This window comes from Oculina patagonica, chromosome 2, assembly GCF_052425735.1.
Source record: "Oculina patagonica isolate OP01 chromosome 2, crgOcupat, whole genome shotgun sequence".
Taxonomy (NCBI): Eukaryota; Metazoa; Cnidaria; class Anthozoa; order Scleractinia; family Oculinidae; genus Oculina; species Oculina patagonica.
Genome location: NC_135759.1, coordinates 17,306,489 through 17,330,579, shown reverse-complemented (window position 1 = coordinate 17,330,579; position 24,091 = coordinate 17,306,489). Strand labels below are relative to the sequence as shown.

At 39.9% G+C, this 24,091-nt stretch overlaps 2 protein-coding genes across 3 annotated transcripts in view; one reads left to right on the top strand and one right to left on the bottom strand.

Annotated features, from left to right (window-relative positions):
- The window catches only part of LOC144643288 (dedicator of cytokinesis protein 1-like), a 64,770-nt gene that overhangs the window by 31,676 nt on the left and 9,003 nt on the right, over window positions 1-24,091 (top strand). For both annotated transcript variants that reach the window (XR_013568889.1, XM_078502488.1), the window contains exons 32-50: window positions 437-564; window positions 2,700-2,795; window positions 3,810-3,908; window positions 5,406-5,500; window positions 5,874-5,949; window positions 6,500-6,600; window positions 14,281-14,339; window positions 15,491-15,562; window positions 15,965-16,041; window positions 16,616-16,701; window positions 17,448-17,610; window positions 18,175-18,218; window positions 18,679-18,769; window positions 19,319-19,429; window positions 19,991-20,080; window positions 20,498-20,602; window positions 21,412-21,498; window positions 23,228-23,282; window positions 23,922-24,003. Coding sequence is in view for 1 of the 2 variants with exons in the window: in XM_078502488.1 (XP_078358614.1) it covers window positions 437-564; window positions 2,700-2,795; window positions 3,810-3,908; window positions 5,406-5,500; window positions 5,874-5,949; window positions 6,500-6,600; window positions 14,281-14,339; window positions 15,491-15,562; window positions 15,965-16,041; window positions 16,616-16,701; window positions 17,448-17,610; window positions 18,175-18,218; window positions 18,679-18,769; window positions 19,319-19,429; window positions 19,991-20,080; window positions 20,498-20,602; window positions 21,412-21,498; window positions 23,228-23,282; window positions 23,922-24,003 (1,717 nt within the window). In the remaining variant the exon portion in view is untranslated. The remainder of the gene's footprint in view (window positions 1-436; window positions 565-2,699; window positions 2,796-3,809; window positions 3,909-5,405; window positions 5,501-5,873; window positions 5,950-6,499; window positions 6,601-14,280; window positions 14,340-15,490; window positions 15,563-15,964; window positions 16,042-16,615; window positions 16,702-17,447; window positions 17,611-18,174; window positions 18,219-18,678; window positions 18,770-19,318; window positions 19,430-19,990; window positions 20,081-20,497; window positions 20,603-21,411; window positions 21,499-23,227; window positions 23,283-23,921; window positions 24,004-24,091) is intronic.
- On the bottom strand, window positions 9,171-11,161 carry LOC144643353 (uncharacterized). Its single transcript, XM_078502566.1, has one exon. It carries the CDS (start codon window positions 11,104-11,106, stop codon window positions 10,534-10,536), a length of 573 nt encoding a protein of 190 aa, XP_078358692.1. The 5' UTR covers window positions 11,107-11,161; the 3' UTR covers window positions 9,171-10,533.

The window sequence follows — 24,091 nt, the reverse complement described above, 5'->3', positions numbered from 1 at the left end:
CCCCTTTTCAGTGTTTTCCAATGATAAAGTCAAAACTTATTTGGCCAAAAGAAAGGATATGAAGAGTAGAAAGTAAGGAGAATAAGAAGGCAGAAAAAAAGGAAGCAAAAGGGGCAAAAAAAAATTTGGAACGGTTCAGCTAAAAAGTCAAAATTTTGGCTTATGCGCATGCACCAAAATAAAATATTGTACGTTTTTACACAGAATCTTTATCAAAATGTTGCTGAAGTGTAAAAAGGTGCCTCTTTAGCAAAGTTGAGGTAAATTCAACTGAGACCATAGTACCAAAATTTCAGTTTAGCGGCTAAAAAAAGAGTTTTTTTTTTGGGAAAATTTGGGTGTCAAAGGGTTAAGGCAGAATTGTAGGAGCTCTACTTCTTTCCATAGTTTGTTTTACAAAGGCTGCAGTGATTGTTGTTTTACTGTTTCTGTTTAGAATCTCGGTACATTCTGCTTCCCATGGTTGTTGAACAACTCAGAAACGAGATGATGAAGACTGAAGAAATGAAGAGTTGTATCGACATCCTGAACGACATTTTGATTACTCTGACAAGAAATGATGTGGTGAGTTGAACAGTTGATGCCAACGTAGGCCTTCTGTTTATGGGTTTTTGTTTCTCATGCCCCTTATATAACAACCTTTAGATTTGACGTGCAGGTTTGACGCAGAGAGTCTGACTGCATTCCCCACACGAGGAAAACAAGTATTAACACGAGTTACAGTATGAAGAAATCAGCTCCTTTCTTTGTGAACTTGCTAAAACAACATGGGACCAGGAGGAGAGTTCGATATTTTTTTTCATTGTAGTAAAAAAAAAGGTTTTTAAGTTTTGTCTTTAAAGCAGCGAACAGTTCTCCGGAAAGGTTCTTGGTGTCAATATGTGGTGTTTGTTATGAATTAAAACCATCACGGGAATGGTAATGATACATGGCGATCGAGTATTCCCGTGCCTGTCGGAGCTATTGTTCTTGCTCTATTGTTTAGAGTTTGTTTGTTGACTTGGTCGCTCTTTGATTTACCTTATTTACAATCCCCATGTGGGCCAGTTGAAAATCGTGGTACAATCATTTGCAATTCAGCACTAAAAAGTAGCATGACATCACAAAATTCTGCGTTATAACTACATGACGATGACGAAATTTTCGGATAAACACACTTCTTTTAGATGTGTAGTTAAGAGAATTGAACCCCTTTATAATAAGTGATTCCACGGCATGGTAGTCGTGATTGCCATAACTTCCATTTCGCGGGAAAAGATTGCCTGTTGCATCATCGTCCAAAAACCGCTGACTTAATCGTGAATTGATCGCGTTGCAAGTTGTGAGAGCATCGCTACTCGGTCCCAGACCTCGTTTCTCTCTCCTCCCCCCCCCCCCCCCCCCCTGGTTATGTTCTTTGCTCGTAAGAGTAGAGCCAATTTTTGTGGTTGAAGCAAAAACAGTCTATACTTGCCGACTGGCAGACAGTTGTATTTTGTTTGAGAGGAAGTGTAATGTGGCCTAAAATCTTTCTCTGTATACCGAACATGCAAAACGGTACAGTTAACAAATCGACCACATTTTTCCATGGTCTACATTCTTTTATATAATAACCTGAATTCTACGCGCATTTTGATTGGTTCTTACTTATGATCTATCAGAGTACAGACGCATAGATGACGTCACGCGGTGGTGTGACTCGCGCGCGTGATCAGAGTTCGTAGTCCAAATCAGAGTTGTCGGCAAAGTTTTTCAAACTTGCGGGGCCACACTAAAGCAAAAAAGTTCAGCTTAATTACAAATCTTCAGTGAGAAACAATACGCCAAGCATCGTTCACCTTTTGAAGCATTAAACTGGGCGAAACAAGCTTGAAGAAGACAGTGAATTATTCGAGAAATTATCCGAAATCTGTATGAAAGTTTGACCGATGTTGTACAGTTGGACGACGCCACGGGAAACAAACGTATTGCGGTTGAACGCTTCGGTTAATGCTCACAGATTTGAACAACTTTCCAAATCGGAATAAAGGTTAGTTTTTTCATTGACTTTCAATTGACCATTTTTCTGTTTATTCAATAGGATTAACAGTGCTTCGTGTTAACGAAAACTTAAAAGTGAAATCAAAACAACTTAGCTCATCGGTACGGCGGCATTGCTCACACTGAAGTGTGCTAAAGTCTTGTGTTATTATATAAAACAAATAGATTTCATTTTGCCGTGCGTCTGTTCAGTAATAGATCACAGAAGACGTCAAAATGTGGTATGAACATCAGTGACCCACTCGGCTAGCGCCTCGTGGGCCACTTCTCTGTTCATACCACATTTTGACGTCATCTGTGATCTATTACTGAACAGACGCACGGCAAAATGAAATCTATTTGTTAAATAGACCATAGAAATGACGTCAGAAAATGTTGTGGCGTCATTTCTATGGTCTATCTCATCGACCATAATTTTTGACCAATCAGCGCGCTAGAATTCTATCGGTTATGGTATAATTGTAATTAGAAAGATAAATGTATACTTTGCTAAGAAAAAAGAGTGATAGAAACTGTTGAGATTGCAACCTAGTGTCATATGTTTTTCCCATCGATCAATGTTTTAAGGCTGTAAAGAAGATGAGGATCTCGTATTATCATTGAAGCGAGGGGAAATATTCTACAGGATTAGTATTGACAAAATAAGTGTTCTAACAGCGGTGTTCTGTCTGTATGTGCAGGGTAATACGCATGACGATGTTCTGCTGTTGGCGACGTCACTGTTACGTGTTGTGGTGAAAGCTGTGATCACCATGGATCGGTCACTAGCTGTTGTGGTAAGTACAAATGTCAAGTGTAATAACAATTACCGGGGCCTTGATTATTCCGGATATCACAAAAACCGAATCTAATAATTGTTTTATTATAAATCGTTTTAAAGAAAAACAATAAGGACAAGCGATTTCAACATTGAGCCTCTCTATGGGTACCCACGGTCTTCTTTTTCTTCCCAATTTCTTCGCAAATCTTCGCTTTTAAATAATAGATCTTCGTGTTACGGATTGAAATGGTTTGAACGCTTGAGCCTTGTACTGGCTTTATGTGGTTTTGCGGCAGTGACTGTGAACCACTATTGTCGAAATTGCAGTGAAAACATGGTCAAATATCAAAATTCAGAATTAACCGATGTTTTCTGTAGTGTTTACGAGTTTTGACAGTTTTATATCTGAATGTTCAATTTAGTCACGGGAATTTTGATCAGTTTCAGATCTTTGCTTCAATTTTGAGATCTTCGTTTTTTTCGGTGGCGATCTTTGCGTCTTCGATTTCTTCGGAAATAGCCTGTGTACAGCCGTCGACAGGCTACTTCGGAAATATCCATAGAGAAGCTCAACATTTGTGCTAATCTCTTTTTGCCGTCCGGGCTTTTTCTCCTCAAGGTGTTCGTGGAACAACCCCTTCGCAACTTCTGTCGATCTTTTTGTGTTTTCTAAGTCTTTATCGTCCAGCAATTTCTAAACGTCTTGCTCGGTTGAAGAAGCGAAGCGACGAGCCATGTTTTTACTTCGCTGTGTGCAAGATGCCACTCACCACACGTGAACTTGAAATTGCTCTGGTAATCATGCATTACGCGTGCAATCTACAGATTATTCACTTATCTGCTAGCAGATTTATAATGAATAATCTGTTGGCTGCGCTGATTCCCAGAATTAGCTGTAGGCTCTATGTTAACGAGAAGACAGATATCGACTACAATGTATAATAAATTACAATATCTGTGAGCAGCTTTTTGAGTGGCTTTCTACTGCTCTGTTGTTTTGTTGATTGATTAAGTTTCCTTGTTGTACCAGGGTAACTATGTAGCGTGTTTGGTAGCCATGCTGCAGTTGATGGATGAAAAACATTACCAGAAGTATGTACAACACTTTCCAACTGAGCAAGATCTCATGGTGAGTCTTTACCTTACTAGAGTTAACCTCAAATTACAGTCGAAACCTAGTATACGAATACCAGCTAAATACGGACATCTCGTTATAATGTACAATGTTCGTGGTCCCTAGCTCTTATATTTGCTCTAAAATTAACCATCTTAATGCGTACACTTTCCCCAGGGAGAGGGGGACTGCCGTATGAAAGAGACAGGGATGCTCGTTGGAACATTTGAATTAAACCCCTAACGAGACCAATCTGGGCGAGGCTCAAGCTTTTTTGGACCCCAAACTTAAGGAAGTTCGCGCGAAAATCTTCCAACATTGCATTTTTTCTAAAACTTTCACCACTGCTAGTTTACAAGTTACTTATGTCAGAAATGTAAAAAAGAATTGGGGGTCACCGAATTCGTTTTCGAGATACGATATCTGAAAGAAGGCGCTTATTTGGATAAATTTTACTTCATCACTCGATATGACCTCTGCGGCTTCTGGCAACAAAATATTTTATATTAATTGATGCAGGTCAACTTCCTTTGTCCGAATTTATTTGAGTGGGTATATTGAACAAATATATTTCACTTTTAACGTCCCTTAGAGTAAACTTTGTCTTAAAAATTGGATTTACAAACGTTGAAAAAAGTAAAATGCTGCAAAATGTCACTGATTCGATTGCGCGCGGGAAGAGAAAATGAAAAAATAATAAACTTCTAACATTCAAATTTGGCTCATTTTTTGTCAATCGGTAGAAATCTATCCCAAAAGGTTATATATCCTGAAAAAAATGGGTGTTATCGAAGGTTTAAGAGAGAAAACTGCAAGCGAAGTTAATGCAACGGCTGCCCACCCTGTTTGTGTTTGGAAAGATTTCTCAGCGCACGCGCTCATGCATGACGTGGCGTGACGTTGCGACATGAATTACGTGCACAATAAGGACGTGGACCATTTCCATGCCTGATTGCCCTAGACCGCAAACACAGTATGGCATGCGTTGTTGTTTTTTTCTTCACGTGCAACCCTAACGAGTCCTCAACGGCTAAACATATTGGCCGAACTTCCGAACTCCGAAATCCGTTATGTACACCCCTAGACGACGGGCATACTGGTCTCTTTCATATGGGAGTACCCCCTCCCCCCACCTCCTGCCGGGACTTTTCTGTTGTCTCTACGGTGTTATTGATTGCTTTTCAAATGTTTTGGTGTTGTTTTTGAGAATTTCGCTTGGTTTTGTCATAAGATTATGAGGAGAAATGGTTATACCCTTGACTCATCCCTTACTTACACGAGGCCCTACTTTAGAGTTTCAGGGAACTGGGCAACAAACGGCTTCATTTTGAGGAATTTGTCAGTTGTCGATCGCAGAGATCACCGGAATATATGTATGAGAGGGGAGATTATTTTTCGGGAACAAGAAATCATTGATCCTCTGGACGGGCCTTGCTCGTAGATGTTGAAGTAACACGTAACAGAGTTCATAAAACATAATTTTTAACTCATTTGTTCGCCTTTTTAACGCAGGATTTCCTCATGGAGCTCTTCATGCTATTTCGTGAGTTCGTAAGCGAAAATATCTTTCCCAAGGACTGGATGGTGATGACTATGGTTCAAAACAGGTAAAAGTGTCGATTTTCTCATTCTTGCAGTTCTTACATATCCCACTCTGTTCTGTTACACAGGAGTTTTTTTTAATAACTGGAGCTTAATAAAGGTGATTTTAAACCCAAGGACGTTACATTGTATAGAGCGGTCGTTTTTCTCAGTAGCTCACAGATAGCAAATGCTGTAAACGCACCCTTCAATTTTCAAATTTGTTTGTGCCTAATCCATCTCAATTTTTCTCAATCTTAGCCATCCTTTTTGCTTTTTGGTTTGTTTTTAAGGTTTTCTTCATCGTCGTAGGTAGGAATTGTATTTTGCACTGATGAAGCTTATAACTAATGTTTTTCGGATGCTTACAAAACAATTCTTGTCTGTTTTGTTTCACAGTGTTATCTTGGATGCCATCCAGTATTTTTCCGAGGCGATGCAGGAGCACTTTGGAGCTGATGCATTTGAACATCAAGTGAGTTTTCTTAAATAAAAAAAGATAAACATTGTTATTTAAGGGGTGTTTGGTTGACTGTTAGGGGTTTGAGGGGTGTTTCGTTGACACGCCAATCTCTTCAGTTTCTGCCTTTCTAAAGACAGTAGACAAAACTTCGTGACAAAAGGGCGAAAATATTTTGACGGTGTAGGAAAACATTCCGTTGTTTCTTACCATCCAGTTCTCTGTTTCCTTCTTCCCGTCAGCTTTGTTGCGGCGGTTTGTTGTGTGCTCAACTCACATGCTGAGAACCGTTTGGATGAACGGTCTTTTCTCTATAATATCAAAAAATGTTTGTTACTTACGGATGTTAATGATGAAATAACAAACAAACAAACACATGGCATAAAAATGAACAACAAACAAATAGACGAAGTCAAAGAAACAAACAAAAAAACAAACAGGCAAACGTCAAGTGTCATCACGTTTAAGGTTACTCGCATTTTTAATGGATTTAGCTTTTGTTAGAATCGTCCACTGCATGTATTCTTGTTGTCTTATTTAGTCTCTAATCTTCTTTTCATCTCAGTTATGGAACAACTTTTTCCATCTCGCCGTGGCGTTTGTGACCCAGGAGTCTTTGCAGTTGGAAACTTTTAGCACCACAAAACAAGACAAAATTCTGGAAAAGTAAGTACGGCATTCAGGGATATCTTCTATAATTACTTTTTTGATTTTTTTTTTAGTTTATTCACTTCCGCATTTCCTTGGACCGTTAACTAATGGAGCCCCGTTACACGACCACCAGTGGTCGTGTTAACAACTGAGGTAATTTAACGACTGAGATAATCGTTCTGAGGGCTTATTAAACAGAAAAAGACTGCACTTACTTCGAGCCAAAATAAGGCGGCCTTAAAAACGAGTTTGTGGTTTTAATAAGTCCCAAGGCGGAGTTCTACTGTAGATAGTTTTCTGACTAGTCTAGTCTGTATGGCAATTTAATTCATTCAGCAACTGAGTTCTTCCAAAATAGTCCTCGGCTAATAATAGATTATTGTTACAGTTTCCTTTTGTCTTCCTTTTGGTGCAACTTATTATGGTTTAGTTCTTAGAAAAAAACACTACGTAATTAACAAGATAACAAAACTACAAAGTGTCTTTGTGATTTACGCTTTGGCTAGCGTATCATAAACACGATTTTACAGTCGTCTCGTATTCTACGATCATCCCATATTTGACCTGTAGTAGTGCTGTATGGGGAGGTAACTATTTATCTGAAAAACCTACACTACAAAGGTACATTTTGAGAATCAACAAAGAATTAATTTAAGCTATGAAGATATGACTCACACATTTCAAATGTTTTCAAGTCTACGATTTGAAGAAAAGAAGAATTTGACATATAGTACACACAACAGACACGAAGTTAACATCAGCGGCGAAGATGTGTCGATCAGCCGAGATCATTCGAGTCTCGCGTTCTGAACTGAAGAAGGTACAGACAATAAGCTGCAAACTAAAACTGTTTGTTGTTTGCATAGACTTATCCTAGTGGTAAATTAAACTCGTCAGAAAAAGAAACAGCAGGGTTCCCTTTTTGATAAGCTGTTAGATGACTGAAGAACGTTCAAATGTGTATAAGTATGTACAGCGTTTAATGTTTTATGAAGGTAAAATGTCACCTCAGTTCTCATAAGGTCAGTTGTGTGGCCAACAGTGCTCCGTGAAGTCGTTTAATGATATACCTGCAAAAATCATGCCCACCACTGAAAAGAGGAATGTGATAACCATGATGACCGTCGTTGCTCGATTAGCTCCTTCACTTTGTAAACAATAACAGTAAACAAAATAGCAAAGGAACAGGATGAACGCAATGATAGAGAAAGCATCAAAAACTTTAACCAAGCTGTCGTTGCTACCAGTTGGCGCACAGGTACCGAAGTAAAACTTTGCAATCGTCGACTGAGGGAATGCTTCAAGTAAAACTTTTGCCAAACTCATCCAAAGGTTTAAGGCGTTGTGAGTCTCGTCTCGGCTGTCATCGCCTGTGCGGTAAAGCTGGATTCTCCACAAGTACAGCGCGACTCGAAAGATAGTTATGTGTAATCCAATGATAAAGAAAGCGAAAAGGGCGTCATGAACACTGTCCTGAGGATCATTAGTTACACGTCCGTTTTCATACTCACTTGCGACGAAACCGTCCACAAGCTTATCGGCGACTTCGTAAAATATCAAACAGCCATGGACAAGTACACAGAGATCGCCGTCCATTGTTAGTATTCAGTTTCAACCGAGTACATTTTGAACAGAAGTGTATGCTGTTGCTTCTTCTCAAGTGAGGAATGTAGTTTCAGAGTTATTGCTTGACAAAGTTTAAGTAGGAGTGGCCTGAATGTTATTTGTTTGAAAAAGCAAATGCGATTGGCTGTTTTTGAACGGGCGGTCATACTTCAAAAAGATTTTGACAGGTCATTTGCAACTGCGAAGGATAAAGCGTACATAGCAAATATTTTAATTTTCCGAGAAGTTGAACTTGGATTGAAATTCAATTCCGGGAAACCTTTTCAGACGAGACCTCAAGTCACGGACTAGCAGCGTAATTTACATAAGAAATATGTCTCCTAAAGGCTCAACCATGAGTTATATATGAATTGCTACTTTTTTGTCTTCTTTCCCTTTGCGATAAACATTTTATTTTGTATTTTAATAACAACTATCACTCCAAAGTGGTAGCTGTGTTTCTTGCGTCGGTAGCCCAGACCGAAGAACAAACAACGGATTAGTAAATATAAGATACCAAAAAGGGTCAAAGGTGTTGTCTTTCACAAACTTTCGTAGCCGTAGACATCACTGCGCTTTTCTCAAGAGATAATTGATGCAAGGAGTTGTTTGTCACGCGGACTTGCAAATTGGAGGGGTTGGAGTCACGTGTCAAATATCTCTGGATCTGTACAGGACCGGATGTTCGAAAGCACTGTTCAATTTTAACTTGTTGAGTGCGGCACATTCCTCCCTTGTCATCTTGCAGCTATGAGGCTTAGAATTCTTTAGGCTTCTTATCACTTCACTACGGATATTGTCAGATTTTACCCGGTCGTTCATAGTCGAACAGACTACCCCAGTTGATGAAAGATACTATTTAATCGGAAGAGTCTTCGGAGTAACGGCAAAGTTTAGCCCCTTCTCCAACACCTCTTTCAAGCTCCAAAAACTTGTGAAAGCTAACAAATCGTCCGGTATCTTATATGTTCTCAACAGAGTTAGGAAACGACAGTTTTACTTGAAACAATGGATCAGTTTTACAAAGCCAAAGGTTTCTTAAACAACAACAACCATGCACCCAAAATTGCCCATGCGCAGTTCATGAATTTGTTTAATTGTCTTTGCCTCGGTGATAAACAGTGAGTTGTGGCTCAATGTTTTTGAAATTTGACTCGGTGGGCTGGAAATGACTGTGTACAGTCACAATGGCGTAATCCACCCTCCTGCATTCACTTTTTGATATATAGAGGATAATACATGGTTGTGCGGAGATATGAAATCTATCTTCGAGTGTTCAAATCGATAGCTCACGGTGAGCAAAACCACTGCAGTTTATTAACTACTTATTAACCGAGAGTGAGGTCTTTACGGGAAAATCTCAAACTGGGGCCTTGCGGCATTGACCGAGCGATAGCGCTGAGGCTGAGGTTTGAGATTTTCCCGTAAAGACCGAACGTTCGAGGTTAATAAGTTGTTTATTATATGGCTTTAAACTAACGAATTCATGCGGAAATGATCACTTCACATCCGGTGTTGCGTGCGCTTGTCTGTTCATTCATTTAAAACCGCACACGGCAAGTCACCGAGTGAACTAACTGGTACTCCGCCAAAAAATATATTTAGTTTCGAGACGAATTATTAGTATACAGTCGTAAAAAGTCAATCAAACAAGTTATTAATAGTTGTGTTACAATTTGGCAAGGTAAATTTCGTCGACATTTTCAAGAATCAACGGCCAAACAAACGTCAATGCAGACAGAGAAGTACTTCAAACGGCAGAATATCATGTGCAGTCTTCGTTGTAACTTTCGATGACAAATCTACGACTTTTGTGCGATTCTTGTATGATCTTTACTGGGCCGTTGAAGATCTGAAACTGGCAACCAGAAATGCTGCTGATGTTTGCTCCAGCAAAACCGCTCGGCTGTTCAGCTGTTTTAACATTCGAGTCTCGTGTTCTGAACCAAAGAACTTACGGACAATATCCTGAAAAACTGTTTGTTTCTTTGTGGTTTGACACTGACTGTTTTTTCGATGTTTATTTTACAAGACGTTTCGGCCAGTGCTTAAGCCTTCATCAGTTGAAATAGTGAAGCTGTTACACGCGATTGTAAAGTTTTTAAAAAGAACATTGCGCGAGACTCATGCGCATGCCAAGGATTTGTAGACCTCTGGGATAGCAATATGATCACAATTACACTGAATTAATTAAGGTACCCTTAATGATAAACTGTTAGATGACTGAATAACCCGCAAATGTCTGTGTACAGTGTACAATGAGTAAAGTAAAATCGCTAGTTTACCATAGCCGTTGCAGTAAATGTTCTACGAACGTAAAATGTCACCTCAGTTCTCATAAGGTCAGTTGTGTGGCCAACAGTGCTCCGTGAAGTCGTTTAATGATATACCTGCAAAAATCATGCCCACCACTGAGAAGAGGAATGTGATAACCATGATGACCGTCGTTGCTCGATTAGCTCCTTCACTTTGTAAACAATAACAGTAAACAAAATAGCAAAGGAACAGGATGAACGCAATGATAGAGAAAGCATCAAAAGCTTTAACCAAGCTGTCGTTGCTACCAGTTGGCGCACAGGTACCGAAGTAAAACTTTGCAATCGTCGACTGAGGGAATGCTTCAAGTAGAACTTTTGCCGAACTCATCCAAAGGTTTATGGCGTTGTGAGTCTCGTCTCGGCTGTCATCGCCTGTGCGGTAAAGCTGGATTCTCCACAAGTACAGCCCGACGCGTAGGATAGTGACGTGTAATCCAATGACAAAGAAAGCCATCAGTGCGTCGTCAACACTGTCTTTAGGATCGTTAGTTACACGTCCGTTTCCGTACTCACCTACGACGAAAAAGTCCACAAGCTTATCGGCGACTTCGTAAAATATCAAACAGCCATGCACAAGTACACAGAATTCGCCGTCCATTGTTAGTATTCAGTTTCAACCGAGTACAATTCGAACAGAACCGAGTGATGTTGCTTCTTCTTTAAGTGAGGAATGACATTTCAGATTTATTGCATACCAAAGTTTAAGTAGGAGTGGCTTGGATATTATTTTAATAAAAAAAAGCAAATGGGATTGGCTATGTTTTTGAACGGGCGGTCATACATCAAAAAGATTTTGACAGGTCATTTGCTACTGCCAAGGATAAACCGTACATGATTGAAATTTTCCGAGAAATTGAACTTGGATTGAAATTCAATTCCGGGAAACGTTTTCAGACAAGATCTCAAGTCACAAATAGAAGCGTAATTTACATAAGGAATATGTCTCCTAAAGGCTCAACCATGAGTCATAAATGAATTGCTACTTTTTTGCCTTCTTTCCCTTTGCGATAAACATTTTATTTTGTATTTTAATAACAACTATCACTCCAAAATGGTACCTGTGTTTCTTGCGTCGGTAGCCCAGACCGAAGAACAAACAACGGATTAGTAAATATAAGATACCAAAAAGGGTCAAAGGTGTTATCTTTCACAAACTTTCGTAGCCGTAGACATCACTGCGCTTTTCTCGAGAGATAATTGATGCATGGAGTTGTTTGTCACGCGGACTTGGAGGGGTTGGATTCACGTGTCAAATATCTCTGGATCTGTACAGGACCGGATGTTCGAAAGCACTGTTCAATTTTAACTTGTTGAGTGCGGCACATTCCTCCCTTGTCATCTTGCAGCTATGAGACTTAGAATTCTTTAGGCTTCTTACCACTTCACTACGGATATTGTCAGATTTTACCCGGTCGTTCATAGTCGAACAGACTACCCCAGTTGATGAAAGATACGATTTAATCGGAAGAGCCTTCGGAGTAACGGCGAAGTTTAGCCCCTTCTCTAACACCTTTTCCAAGCTCCAAAAACTTGTGAAAGCTAACAAATCGTCCGGTATCTTATATGTTCTCAACAGAGTTAGGAAACAACAGTTTTACTTGAAACAATGGATCAGTTTTATAAAGCCAAAGATTTCTTAAAATGAATACAGCGCGATATACAACTAAGGTTTAACCAAACAAAACAACAACAACAACAACAACCATGTACCCAAAATTGCCCATGCGCAGTTCATGAATTTGTTTAATTGTCTTTGCCTCGGTGATAAACAGTGAGTTGTGGCTCAATGTTTTTGAAATTTGACTCGGTGGGCTGGAAATGACTGTGTACAGTCACAATGGCGTAATCCACCCTCCTTTCTGCATTCACATTTTGATATATAGAGGATAATACATGGTTGTGCGGAGATATGAAATTTATCTTCGAGTATTCAAATCGATAGCTCACGAGTGAGCTAAACCACTGCAGTTTATTACCTACTAATTAACCGAGAGTGAGGTCTTTACGGGAAAATCTCAAACTGAGGCCTTGCGGCATTGACCGAGCGATAGCGAGGTCAATGCGGCAAGGCTGAGGTTTGAGATTTTCCCGTAAAGACCGAACGTTTGAGGTTAATAAGTTGTTTATTATATGGCTTTAAAACTAACGAATTCATGCGGAAATGATCACTTCACATCCGGTGTTGCGCGCGCTTGTCTGTTCATTCATTTAAAACCGCACACGGCAAGTCACCGAGTGAACTAACTGGTACTCCGTCAAAACATATATTTAGTTTCGAGACGAATTATTAGTAAAAAGTCAATCAAACAAGTTATTTATAGTTGTGTTACAATTTGGCAAGGTAAATTTCGTCGACATTTTCAAAAATCAACGGCCAAACAAACGTCAATGCAGACAGAGAAGTGCTTCAAACGGCAGAATATCATGTGTAGTCTTCGTTGTAACTTTCGATAACAAATCTACGACTTTTGTGCGATTCTTGTATGATTTATACTGGGCCGTTGAAGATCTAAAACTGGCAAGCGGAAATGCTGCTGATGTTTGCTGCAGCAAAACCGCTCGGCTGTTCAGCTGTTTAGATCTGATGCCCCTGGAAGCTAGGGTAGTTGGAGTAAACTTGCTTGTGTTACAGCGAGGGAATTTGTTGATGCTACCGCTTAACTGCGACTCGGAGAACTTTACGAGACATTTCAAATTCGTTATCTAGAAGAATGTTGAATACAAAGATTAGCTATCAGAAAGTGACCACTGAATGCTTCGCAGCATGACAGCGTGTTAGGTTCGTACGCGTCGCCATTAATTTTGCCATGGATGATTTTGCGGACATCTCGATTGAAAAAGTTTGCCATAAAGTGATCACCAGCTGGTAAGTCCAAAATTTCTACACTCCCCCTATTTATTTACGACAAATAACGTTGAAATGTTTTCATGTCACTGGCAGTTTTCTTGGTTTTGTTTTAACTGTTTTGCTCTTTGATAAAAGTTTCAGTTTCTTCTTGGCTGTTTCCTTTGCCCTGTCCGGCACCAACTCGTTCGTAATTTAACGCTGTACTTTCACTGTTTTCCTAAAATTCAAGCTCGTTAGGGTAATACAATTCACTTTCAGAGTATTCATCGTCACTCGTCGTCTTAAGCGGCAGCAATTTTAAGAAAAAAAAAACAATGTGGTCTTTGAAATACATTTTGTTTTGTTTTGTTTCTAATTTGCATAATCCGTAATCAGCCCGTGGGCATTACGGGAGAATAATGCCCTTGCACTAAGCCAATCAGAGCGCGCGTAATATCGGCTACAAGCACTAGCGATATAATAAATAATAAATAGTGCATAGAAGAATGTAACTATGCTGGTTCACTGCAGCCCACTGCAGCCCAGAGTATTTAAGTCTAAAACTCTTGTTCAGCAGCAACTTACGTTATTACCGCTAGCGCCATTCATTTGTTTTTTTTCATTTTATTTATTTATTCGATTTTAAAAATTTACAATGAGTAAAATACAAAGCAAAACAAATAGAATGGAAAGGGGCAAAATATGGAAAGCTGATTTGATGCCCTTGATTTAATTACAATAGTTTAGGGTAAAAAAGTAAACTTAACATAGGAGAGGACGAGGTATCAAGTAGTAAGTATTGGGCAAAAAAAAAAAAACAACTGGTAAAGAGCTAGTAAAGGGCCATTAATCTGGTATCACCTATCAAAGACACGCAAACTCAAGAATAATCCGCGAGGCTGATACATGCATCTACATCAAATTTTTAATTTTCATTTATTTCAGGTATGCAGACATGCGCATGATTATCGGACTGAAAATCAGCCAGATGTGGCATTTGTTAGGTAAGAACCACTTAAGGACGTTCGCGTCAAAAGTTTCTACTCCAAAGATTTCTTTAATTTTTTTGCTGTGGTCAGATAGTTAGTTACTTGTGTCAGAAATGAAAAAAAAGTTGGGGTCACCGAATTCGTTTCAGAGAGAAAGCGTTTGAAAAACTACCGTGATTTTGAAAAATTGGCGCACGTTCCCCCGGGCGAACGTTATTCAGCACGGTTTACAGGGTTTATAGTTAAAAATATCGAAGATGAGTAAAAGGAGACTAACGATCTTAGTCACATTTTGTAGAAGTGCGTCTGTTGCGTAAATATTTAGCTTGCCATCTTTCTGTAAAACTAAACCCTGGAAAAACGCATTTGAAACTGTCGTACGGCAAAAAGGCCGGAAAGCTCAAAAAGCGGAATTCAAACCGTCAGTGTGACAAAAAAAATCAAACTTCTACACGATAGATTTTTTTTTCATTTTCTCGCAAAACGTAGATATTAATTAACAAAATTGATCCGTTAAGAAAAAAGTAAGGGTCACTGACCATTAATTTAAGAGAGCAAATTGCAAGTGAAGCTAACGGAACGGCAACCCACCCTATATGTTCTTAGCAATTTTACTCAGCGACCGGGGAGTTTTTTTTTGGGACTGGGGGGGGGGGGGGGTGATGTGAAATCAAGGCATGAAAGCTGTTTATAGTCACTCCTCTAGGATAATGTGACGCTGTTGAAGAGTCCATCGATCTGCAAACTTTCTTTTCTTACTTCCATCTAAGGGTTTATGAAAGCTTCATTTCACTTCGTGTTTGAAGTCCAGAATTAACATAACTACAGATTAGTTTTCATGACCAGCAAACCCCAGCTAAAGTATAACTGATGCAAAAATAGGATTCAGTGTACATTAGCTTGTATTCTTTTTAGGACAAAGTTACTGTTGCATTAGAACAATCATGCAAAGGATCTCTTTTTAAACTGAGGTTTAAATTTCGTAAAAGCCTTTTTGTACAGACTGCACTGGTATATTACCGCGAGAAAGAATTCGTGCTATATGAAACCTGAGAGCTACGAAAAAAATTAACGTATCAAAGTATGATTTTTCCGGGAATTTTACATTGAGCTTAACAGTAGAGTAGCAAAGGAGTTTTAATTATCGCATGTCTCCTGTCTTGTAGGTGATCATAAAACATTCTTCATTCCTGGCTTAGTTGGACCGTTTCTGGAGATGACGTTGACTCCACACAGCGGTAAGCCTAACACTTACAGCATTATCCCCAACCTCGTTTCTAGGGAGAACCTGGGAACGAGGTTGTCTTATCCTATTCTCAGTGGGGGAGAGACGGGAGGATGAGTGATCTCTGAAATTGTTATCGCTGGAAAGTCAACAAAGGTAATTTACAAATAGCTCTTGCACATGAGTATTGTTGCCACCTCATGTAAGCGAGACTAAGCTTTTCTCTTCCATTTTTACATTGTACTGGGGAAAATGTTGCATAACGGAGACCAGATTCGTGTAGGTACGTGGATAAAATAAAATCCTCCTTTTGTCCTCAGTTTTTTTGGGGAATATAAATACCGTTTACGTATGTTTGCTTTTCGGGAGCTAGTCCCGTTACCAACACACCCTGTTATAACTTGTCTTCAAACAGAGCTTCGCCGAGCTACAATTCCAATTTTCTTTGACATGATCCAGTGCGAGTATGCCAGCAAGGGAAATTTTATGTCGGTGAGTCTTTGTTTATAGATTGTTCTAATTTTGAAGTTGTTTAAGTTTGTGTCGAGTTTAAGTAAACGCAATCTACTTATAGGCTTTTCTGACGTTGTCTTCGAATTCTGTAACGCCAAATGAAAATCAAAGTGCTCAAATTAAGGCTCGTGTCGAATTATTAGTAAACAAATCAATATGCCAGCTTAGATCAGTTATCGCACTGATGTACTGATCAAAGGAGAGAGACCTTTGCAAGCACGTTTTAGTTCAATTGGGCTGGTAACTTTGTTAATAATCTACTGTTCCACAATTACCGTGGTGATTGGAAATATACCTTATTCCAAAATGGCGGAAAACACATTATTTTGGCTTTTGTTTTCATTTTCATTGGCCCTAATGGCCTCGATCGCATCTGCTGAATTGACAAGAATCTGTGGCTTAAAACAAGGCAATGAGGGCCAATTAACATGTAGACAAAAAGGGATAATGCATTTCCCACCATTTAGAAATAAGGTGTATGTATGTGTGTACTAAAATGCAGCGTTTTCAAATGCATGCTTTGTAAAGTATAGTGCACACTTGTCTTGAACAGTTTGAAAGTGAAATGATCAGCAAACTGGACGTGCTTGTTGAGGGTGGCAAAGGGGACACGCAGTACAAGGAGCTCTTTTATGAGATGTAAGTTTCCGTATCATTTAGCTGATATTTAAAACTTCTGAGAAGAAAAATTAGCGATAAGAAAATAGAACGACGTTTCGATGACGATGATGACATGGCGTCATCGAAACGTCGTTCTATTTTCTTATCGCTAATTTTTCTTCTCAAATGTTTCACAAAACATTTTGTTATTCGAAATTTAAAACTTCATTGATGGAAAACTTAAACAAAGTAAAGCGCAAAATCAAAGTAAACAGGAAGTAAATACAGTCAACTCTCGTTATAGCGGACACGCTCGGGGCGTCGTTTAGTGTCCGTTATAGCGAGGGTCCGTAATAGCGGGAGTCATTTCCACTCAAACTTCTTTCGCCGGGGATCTGGATTTTGTCCGTAATAGCGGGTGTCCGCAAGGCGAGAGTTGACTGTATCCTTAACGCTACAATCCTGGGCAAAACTAGTTGAGAAAAACGAATGGCACACTTTTTCGCGAATGTCTTGACTTACAAGCGGGTAGAAAATATCCCCCCCCCCCTTTCCCCCTGTTCAATGTTGTTGTATGGGGTTTGCAATTCACCCGGTTTTGTTTTCGCATCACAGCAACATTGACAACAATGTAATGAGATAGGAGGAGGGGAGAGGGGGGGGGGGGTATGAGTTGTGGTACTATACCTAAATTAGCTTAGCCAAGTGTCTTAGTGGTCTTGTCCAGGATTGCAGTTTGGAGAACTAGATGCTTTGTCAACTCAGTGTTGTCTTTTGTTCTCTAGCTTGACTGAACTCTTCAACCCACTACCAGCCCAGCAAAAAGAGGACGGTATCAGGTTTGTTGGCCTGGTTACTAAGCTCATGGAGAGACTGCTGGACTACAGGACCGTCATACAGGGAGATGACAACATTGACAATCGTATGAGTTGCACTGTTAATGTCCTGGTAAGCGGCCGTGGCAGCTGAATACTCTGTTAGTACAGGTTTTCGCTATGGGAGGCGCGTGCTGGACTCTGGATCAAACGGTCCAGGTTCGAGCCCTGGCCGGGATCACTGCATCGTGTTCTTGGGCAGTTTTACTTTCATAGTTACTCTTTCCGCCCAGTTGTATAAATTGGTACTGGCGAAATAATGCTAGTGGGTAACCCTGCGATGGACTAAGGTATACTCGTATTCGCTTAAATGCTACAGAAACCGGTATAAGCTTCGGCGGTATGGGCCACTTGACTCGATGTAGACTTCACCTACTTACAGGATTTTCTGAACCTCCTTAAGGTTAGGCGTATATTGGATGAAATTTGCGTCAAAACAGTTCCCTTTGTCAAAACGGGAGGCTTTATTTTCTCAAAGCAAGCAGAGCAATGGGGGAAACTTACCAAAGCGAGTACGGTGATAGGGAAATCTCCTTGTTGGTGAAGAACGATAAATGAAAAGATTGTGTGTCTGATTGGGTTTAGTGTCCCCTCAAACGCATTTACCTTCAGCTGACTTGTTTCTTTTCAATCACAGAACTTTTACAAAGAGACATATAAGAGAGAAGAAATGTACGATCGGTGAGTTAAAATGCTGTACTTTGGTCATATTAGGCGGCGTTATCGTAAGTGAAAAGGCATAGATTAAGTTACCATGCCAAGTTTGCAAATAAAATGTCGAAAAGTTGTTTTAAAAGCTGCATTCAGTTCAAAAGGTACGTTACATGTACCGGACGTGATGTATGTGCTACAACGATAAAGACTCTTTTCTGTCAAAAGAAAAAAGGCTCGTTGAATGTCCAACTTCTTTCTTTCTTACTTGCAACTGATTGCTCCACTTCACATATCGAATCTTTATATGTACCAGGCTTATTTTTTGTCATTAGGCTTTACTTAGTTTGGAAAGAAACATGAAGAAAGATCGCTTTATACAGGGCATCTCATCTTATGCATTCGTTAACTTCTCGAAGGAGGCGTCAGCGTTGCTGTACACAGAAGCCACCTAACTTTGTGCGTGTTTTTTTTTTTTTGCTGTTCCCAGGTACGTGTACAAGTTGTGCGATCTTCACCTGAGTGTTGAGAACTACACTGAAGCTGCCTTCACGCTTCTTAGAAGAGCAGATGACCTGGAGGTTAGAAACAATTAGATTTATTTTGATATCGAATAATCACACAGCACCCACGTTTAATACCAGGGGCCTTTTTCACGCATTTCTGATTAGGTCAAAGGCAAACACAAGGTTGACAAAATCCTTTGCACTTTTAATGAGTCCCCAAAAACTGTCTGTCCCACATACTGTTTATTTTGATGGTTTGTTTGCTTACACATGGGGATTTTTCCAAAAATATAAAACAAAAATTTTGACGAAGAGCTAGCGCTCGTGTTTAAGTTTTAAAACAGTCTGTACTGATTTTCAGAACAGCAGATCGGCTTTTTACCAGTGCATGTGCAGAAAACGCAAGGCAGTCTTGGAGCGGATCAGCTGGGACAGTTTTTATGTGAACATAGCCATCAAAATTATGCAGCTAATGCAGGAGGAACGAGTCTAGAAGCAATCCAATTTGGATTCTTAATTATGCTGTGTTCGTTTTCGTCTTCGTGTTTGTGTTCATTTGTTCATGACCAGTATTAACTTAAGTTAAAAATTGAGTTAAATTTTTATTATTTCTTTTTTTTCCAGTGGAATGATGAACCAGTGTTTTCGAGCCAAGGAAAGTATCGAGCTAACACTCAGCGACAACTGAAAGAAATGCTCTACAAGGACATTATTGACTACTATGACAAAGGAAAGGTAAACAAACATTCGCTTTTATTATAATCATTATCTCCACAAGCACCTCACTGCAGGCTCCCGTATCATGGCAAACGAAGAAACAGAAGAACCCTCTATAACGATACCGATCGTTTATTCTCAGTACTGTAAAATCACGATTTTAACCCTCCCCTACCCCTGCTTATAACCCCCCCCCCGTTATTGATCCGTTTGTCTGCTAACCCCCAATAAAGAGAAAAGCCATCCGTGTCTTCACCCCCCCCCCCCCCCCCCTTGCGGCAACTGCTTTTTGTCAATAACTTCCTGACGTCCACGCAAAACATTGTACTTCAAATGGAACTTAGAAATTGGCCATTAATAATTTTACAAGTATTGCAGATCCTTATAAGAGAACATTTTAATATACAATTTACTATAAAATTAGCGAAATAAGGCTTCGACGTTTTAAAGTCATCTTGACTCCATTATCAAGTAGAAACTTGATAATGAAATGATGTAGAAACTATCAAGTAGAAACTTGATATTGCCTGTGTTAGTCATAGTCTTGTTTTAAATCTGTGTTGCTTCTTGTGTCCACAGTGCTGGGAGTACGCCATTAAGTTGTGCAAAGGTCTTGCCGTACAGTACGAGGAGCAGACGTTTGATTTCATTCAGCTTAGTCAGATTTTGGTAAGATTTACTTGCCTTAGAACTTGATTAAAAGAATGGGAGAATTCATTAACCTGTACATCATACTCCTCTGGTCAGTCAGTGTAAAAATCACGATGTAACTTGTGTTCTTGCCATTGTTAACATGTTTTATGTCGGTTTCTGGTTGGCTCAATGTTGCACCAGTTATATAAAACTGCTACAATAATTTTCTTTTTGATCACTTTTCTCCTATTTTTCGACAGTCATTAGTAAAACCAACTCAGTCTATTCCAAACAGTCAATTCCCCACTCTCCCCAATCCAGTTTTAAGATGCTGCACCCCCACGATTATCGAATTATCTGACAGCCGTGTTCCCAAGGTCTCTTTCTTATTTCACCCCCAGTTGACAATTGATTAATCACTTTTGTCTTCATTGGTTTCTGTTTTTTCTACAGATCAAACAAGCCAGGTTTTATGACAATATCATCAAGGTTGTCCGCGGGGATCCTGAGTACTTCAAGGTTGCCTTTTATGGACTTGGCTTCCCGACATTCCTTAGGGTACTGTGTGAATGTACTTCATTGTAAAAGTAGCATAAAATGTCCAAAAGTAGCGACTCTTCGAAACTAGCGACCTCAACAGTAACTTGGTTTGTTACAGTGGAACCCCGATAATCATATAAGATATTCCCGGTATAACGATGAAAATTCTATGTTCCGGTTAAAGTTACAGTAAAATGTATGGGACAGAACCCCGATATAACGATCTTCGATATAACGATATTCCCGATATAGTGATGAGAATTTAGCGGACCGAACGTAAAATCTTCCCCGATATAACGATATTACCAGTACACATTCACAAATTAAGCAAAACATTGAATTTAATCCAATAACATAACAGTAATCGAGTAATCTCTAACGTTTCTGACAACAGCTTTGTACGATGATGTACGAAAATGATACTGTATTCTAAGCCTCTTTAGCTAGTAAAAAAGTATATGTTAGGTTTACCCCGATATAACAATATTTTCGGTTATTTTACGGCCATATCGTTATATCGGGAGTTTTGATATAACGATTCCTCGATATAACGATATAATTTTACTGCTTCTTTGGCATATCGTTATATCGGGCTCCACTGTATTAAGAAACAGTAAAATTAACAGATACAGCAAGCAATACCGAACTTGTCTATTCATGTACGTCTCGGATTGCGTCCTTCATTGTTACCAGACCGCGACAAATTATGTTATGTATATGAAGTACGTAGTTGGGGCTTTAACTGTTCCGCAGCTATGTACATTTTTTGGTTGCAAAATATTTTCGTCTCTGTAACGTACTTGCACGTCTCAATCTTGTCTCCACAGAACAAAGTTTTCGTGTATCGTGGAAAGGAGTTCGAGAAGATTGGCGAGTTTGTTGTTCGTCTTCAGAGTCAGTACCCTAGTGCTCAGGTATGGAGCCAAGCACTTCAAGCTTTTTCATTGTTAGCTTAGATTAGCCTATTTGCTTCTCACCCCAGTGGGGAGCAGGACGCAAACAAGTTGCCCCCATTTCACTCTGTCTCTTGCCAAACCCCCTCTCGCTCTTTGATACAAGAAAAGTTCTTAGAAAAGTTTAAGTTGAGAAAGAACCCCTTTACTAATACGGGCCACCCATCTAAAAAGAGTTACAAAAGTAAAATCTAAGAGAAATTAAAATTGGCGTATTTTACAAAATTACTCATTACATAATTAGGCCTTTCCGTTCAGCTGTTCCAGCTCTTCTCATTTAGCGCCTGGTCCTTCAGACTGGGGTGGGGTGGGGGGGGGGGGGGGTGTTGGAATGGAACCAATCTTCCCCCGTTCAAAAAGAATGGCTCTTTGTAGGGTTACATGATAAGCATTTCGTCGTGGTCGAGTAGTGTGTCGATCTGGGTAACGTGGGTTCTTAAACTAAACATTCACTTTTACTGCAAGCTGGAAATGCAAATCTCGAGTCCAATGGGACAGCCAGGTTCATGCAAACTGGTTAGCTTCCCACCACTTATTTTCAGTTTGCAATATTGTCTCGTAAGGTTTAAAGCATTCACAGTTAGCACGGCAATGATTAAGTTGTAGACATGCCTTTAATAGTGCTGTTGCTCAATCAATAAGCCAAGAACTCACTACGTATTGTTGATTGATTGATTGACTGATTGATTGACAGACAGACAGACAGACAGACAGACAGACAGACAGACAGACAGACAGACAGACAGACAGACAGACAGACAGACAGACAGACAGAAACTGGTCAAAGATAGGGGGGGGCAGAAGGAAAAGTGGGGCCAAAAATGCCCACCCCCTGCTCAAAAACTAACCCCCTACAGGGAAAACTACCCAAAAAAAAGGACATCATTACATCTGAGGGGGGAGATTTATGAACTACCACCCTAACTCAATCTTTTCTTCTTGACAAAAAAAAGAAACTCAACCTTGACCAATTTTGAATCCATGGGGAAAAAAAAAAAAAAAAGAAAAAAAAAAATTGTTACACTTCTTTGCGCCGAGTCGGGCTGAGCCTTGTGGGCTCCCGGTGTGTCGGGGCGCGCTCGCCGCTTTTTTCTGTGTTGGTCTGCCTCGAAATCGCACGCGTGCGCGGGATCCGGTCCGATCCCTCACGGACGGCTGCGGACACAGTGGGTTAGGCGAGCGCAGGTTGGAGGTCAGGAACATGTTGAGCATCTAGGGGGGTCAGGGGGTAGCCCGTTTGGGCCTTTTGGTCTTCCACATGAGATTTTTATCTGATGTACTTTTCTACAAGTAAGTAAGTGAATAAGTGCCCCCTGTGTGTACACCCTCGAGGGCCAACTACCCCTTTCTCCGCCCCCCCCCCCCCCTGTACTTTCATCCCTTAACTGACTGACTGACTAACTGACTGACTGAGTGACTGACTGAGAGACTGACTGACTGACTGACAGACTGAGAGACTGACTGACTGACTGACTGACTGACTGACTGACTGACCGACTGACTGACTGACTGACTGACTGACTGACTGACTGACTGACTGACTAACTGACTGATTAACTGACTGACTGAATGACTGACTGACTTCACTGAATGACTGACTAACAGACAGAGAGACAGACCTGCTGGCTGACTGACTGTCTGTCTGTTTGTTTGTTTTTGTTTGTTTTTCATTTACTTTTTGTGGTTGCAGATGCTCAAGATGAAGGACGAAATTACAAATGACATCAAGCACTCTAGCAAACAGTGTATCCTTGCATTGAGATCGAACACAATGAAACCAGCTTAATTTTGTTTTACTTTTGTTTCAGATTATAATAATAAATATGCGACAAAGGCAACTTAAAACCGAAGTGGTATGCAAAATGTTAAAACGAAAACAAATTTAAACCACAACATACACACCCAATTAACTTAGGAACATTCTCTGTCCTGATGTACACCAAATCGCAGTGATGTTGTCATAGAAAAAAAAATCAAAGGATCGTGCGCAAACTCGTGAATTAGTAAAAGGAAATGAAAATTGGCAGTAATTAACTATTTAGACTTTAACAGTCGATTTTTTAGAGAGAGCTGTCTGGGACTGCTCTGGATGATCATTGGAAAATGTAACTGTGTTTGATAATACAAGACTACATTCATTTTGTTAATTTTGTTTTTCGAGATCAGTAAATAAAATAAAACCAAACTTGGTTCCGTTTGAGATATTTTCAGTTTCCTAACCCTTTTGTGTACTCCATCTTGTAAAAAGGTACGTCTTTCTACGCCTTTCGGGCGGAGCCTCCTCGTTTAGTCCATTATAGGAAGTACCCCCACCGGGGGGGGGGGAAGGTATGATTGCGTTGTTTGGTAGCTTCTTTACTTTTATTTTTCTTGACGTAAACAAGTTCTCCAAATCAACAAAGTGGACCCAGTGCCGGTTGAGATACGGAAATTCAAGAGAAAGAACATTCTGGAACAGATAACCAAGTAACAAATATTTATTGTCTCTCGATATGTTTTGCCTTTACCGCAATTTCTTGTGCCTCCTTGTAATGGAGCTTTGTCTGACACTTGC

Excerpts from the sequence above, each read along its gene's own strand:
- LOC144643353 (XM_078502566.1), bottom strand. The coding sequence starts at position 11,106 with ATGGACGGCGAATTCTGTGTACTTGTGCATGGCTGTTTGATATTTTAC.